The sequence below is a fragment of the Nannospalax galili genome, unplaced genomic scaffold (assembly GCF_000622305.1).
Source record: "Nannospalax galili isolate Female #2095 unplaced genomic scaffold, S.galili_v1.0 scaffold178, whole genome shotgun sequence".
In the NCBI taxonomy this organism is placed as follows: domain Eukaryota; kingdom Metazoa; phylum Chordata; class Mammalia; order Rodentia; family Spalacidae; genus Nannospalax; species Nannospalax galili.
In genome coordinates this window covers 1,559,050-1,560,843 of record NW_008341757.1, presented here as the reverse complement: position 1 = coordinate 1,560,843, position 1,794 = coordinate 1,559,050, and the positions used below count along the sequence as shown (strand labels likewise).

Genomic DNA, 1,794 nt, shown 5'->3' with positions numbered 1-1,794 from the left:
CACTTTACAATGACTGCCCAGGTACAGAGCTGACAGGTAAGAAAGTGCACCTTGGTCACAGATGGGCACAAAAGCAAGAGCAAAAGAAGCTGCCGGGGCACGACCTGAGCCACCTAAGAGGGGGCTGCCAACAGAGTGAGCAGCTGACCCTGCCAGAGGCAGGCGGTGGCAGGAGGCTGAGCCGTTCCTGCAGCGTGCCCAGGGTGGTCCTGGTGCATGAGGTGTGCCCTCCTTTGCATTCCCAGCACTCGGGTACCACACAGTGATAGTGCTTATCACTAGGGTTTTAGCAGCTGTCAAGATAGAGGCTGGCAGTCAGATCTGAGGGTGTAGCGCACTCAACGAGAGGACAGCTTGGGTGCACCCGAATCTGAGTAAACATGCACTCAAGGACCCAGAGTCTAAACCAAACAAACCAAAAAGCAATCTGGCAAGATGACAGCTGAGTCTGACTGAATAAGTCCCTTAAGCCATCCAAAGATCAAGTCAATTAACCAGATGCTCAGGGGTAACAGGAACCTCTATTTTGCAGACTTTCAAATGTACCAAAGGTTAAACACAAAAAAGACTTCACTGCTATCAACAGAACTTCACACTCCCAGCTGGGTGTCACAGCGCACACCTATAATCCCAGCACTTGGGAGGCAGAGGCAGGAGGATCACTGCAAGTTCAAAGCCAACCTGGTCTACACAGTGAGTTCCAGGCCAGCAGGTGCTATGCAACATAGCAAGACCCTGTCTCAAAACACCAACGAAAAATCAGAACTGTACAGTTGCATTCCATGCCTCATAATTCATAGAGCAGTGGATGCTGGAGGTCTCTCCCAGAGCTTGGCATCTTGTGTGGCCTAATGCTTAATGGCCACGGCACAGAAGCCCATGTGCCAGGATGCTGGAGACTGGGCGAATTACTTTAGAAGTCGGAGATTCCTGTTTAACAGAACTGTAGCATGACTGCCTGAATTACTTTTTTTTTTTTTTTTGCTATAATTCGCCTCTCTTGGACCTAAAGGAGGGGGACATTAAACTGGCTCACTGGGAATCTCCTCTGTCAAGTTCTGGTTAATCGAAGTGTGCATACATGTTACATTCTCTGCTTTTCTAGAGTCTTCCTAAGGGGGACCAGTCCAAAAGGACAACGCTGTGATCCCCAGTACAATACTCCTCAAAGCCCAGTGGTGATGCCCCAGCTCCACCCACCCTCTAGATGATGTTCACAATTGCTGTAGGCTTCTTTTTGGCCATTTTGGGCCTGAGGTTGCCTTTGCGGCTGAAACTGACGAGCTCCCCTTTCTTGGCTGGTCTGCAGAGTTCTCTTGAAAACTCGGCCTGTTCATGAATGATCCTGGTGGGCGGCACACCGGCTCTCTCATCCCTGGCTTTCTTCAGGTAGTTCCTTCCCTTTAGATGGAAATGGGCCTTCAGCTCAGGGTGGTTACACACAGAATGTGGGTGCCCTCGGCTTCTGCAGAGGTTGGGAGAGGAGCAGAAGTAAGGCTTTTTTGAACCTTAAAGGAATGAGAACTGATCTCAGCCCAGCCACGCCCATGTCCTTCCATGGTGACTGCTCTCACCAAGTCAAGTCACTTATACTGAATTTTGCTTCCCTGAAGTTCCTGAGGGCTCCATGACATGACTACATGGTGCTAAACCTCAGGGAGAGGTTACTGGGCCTATCACCAGGAATAAAACTGAGGCACAGAAAACTTAAATGGCTACCAGAATAATGTGCAGAGAGGACAGGATGGAACTTACATCTTGACTCTTTAGGTGACTACCAGGGGACTTATGATA

General features: G+C 49.6%; 1 protein-coding gene across 1 annotated transcript in view; it reads right to left on the bottom strand.

The window, feature by feature from the left end:
* Window positions 1-352: 352 nt before the first annotated feature.
* Znf365 (zinc finger protein 365) overlaps window positions 353-1,794 on the bottom strand; it is a 26,033-nt gene continuing 24,591 nt past the window's right edge. Inside the window, exon 5 of the mRNA XM_008837301.3 lies at window positions 353-1,465. Coding sequence (XP_008835523.1) covers window positions 1,204-1,465 — 262 coding nt within the window. The 3' untranslated portion in view covers window positions 353-1,203. The remainder of the gene's footprint in view (window positions 1,466-1,794) is intronic.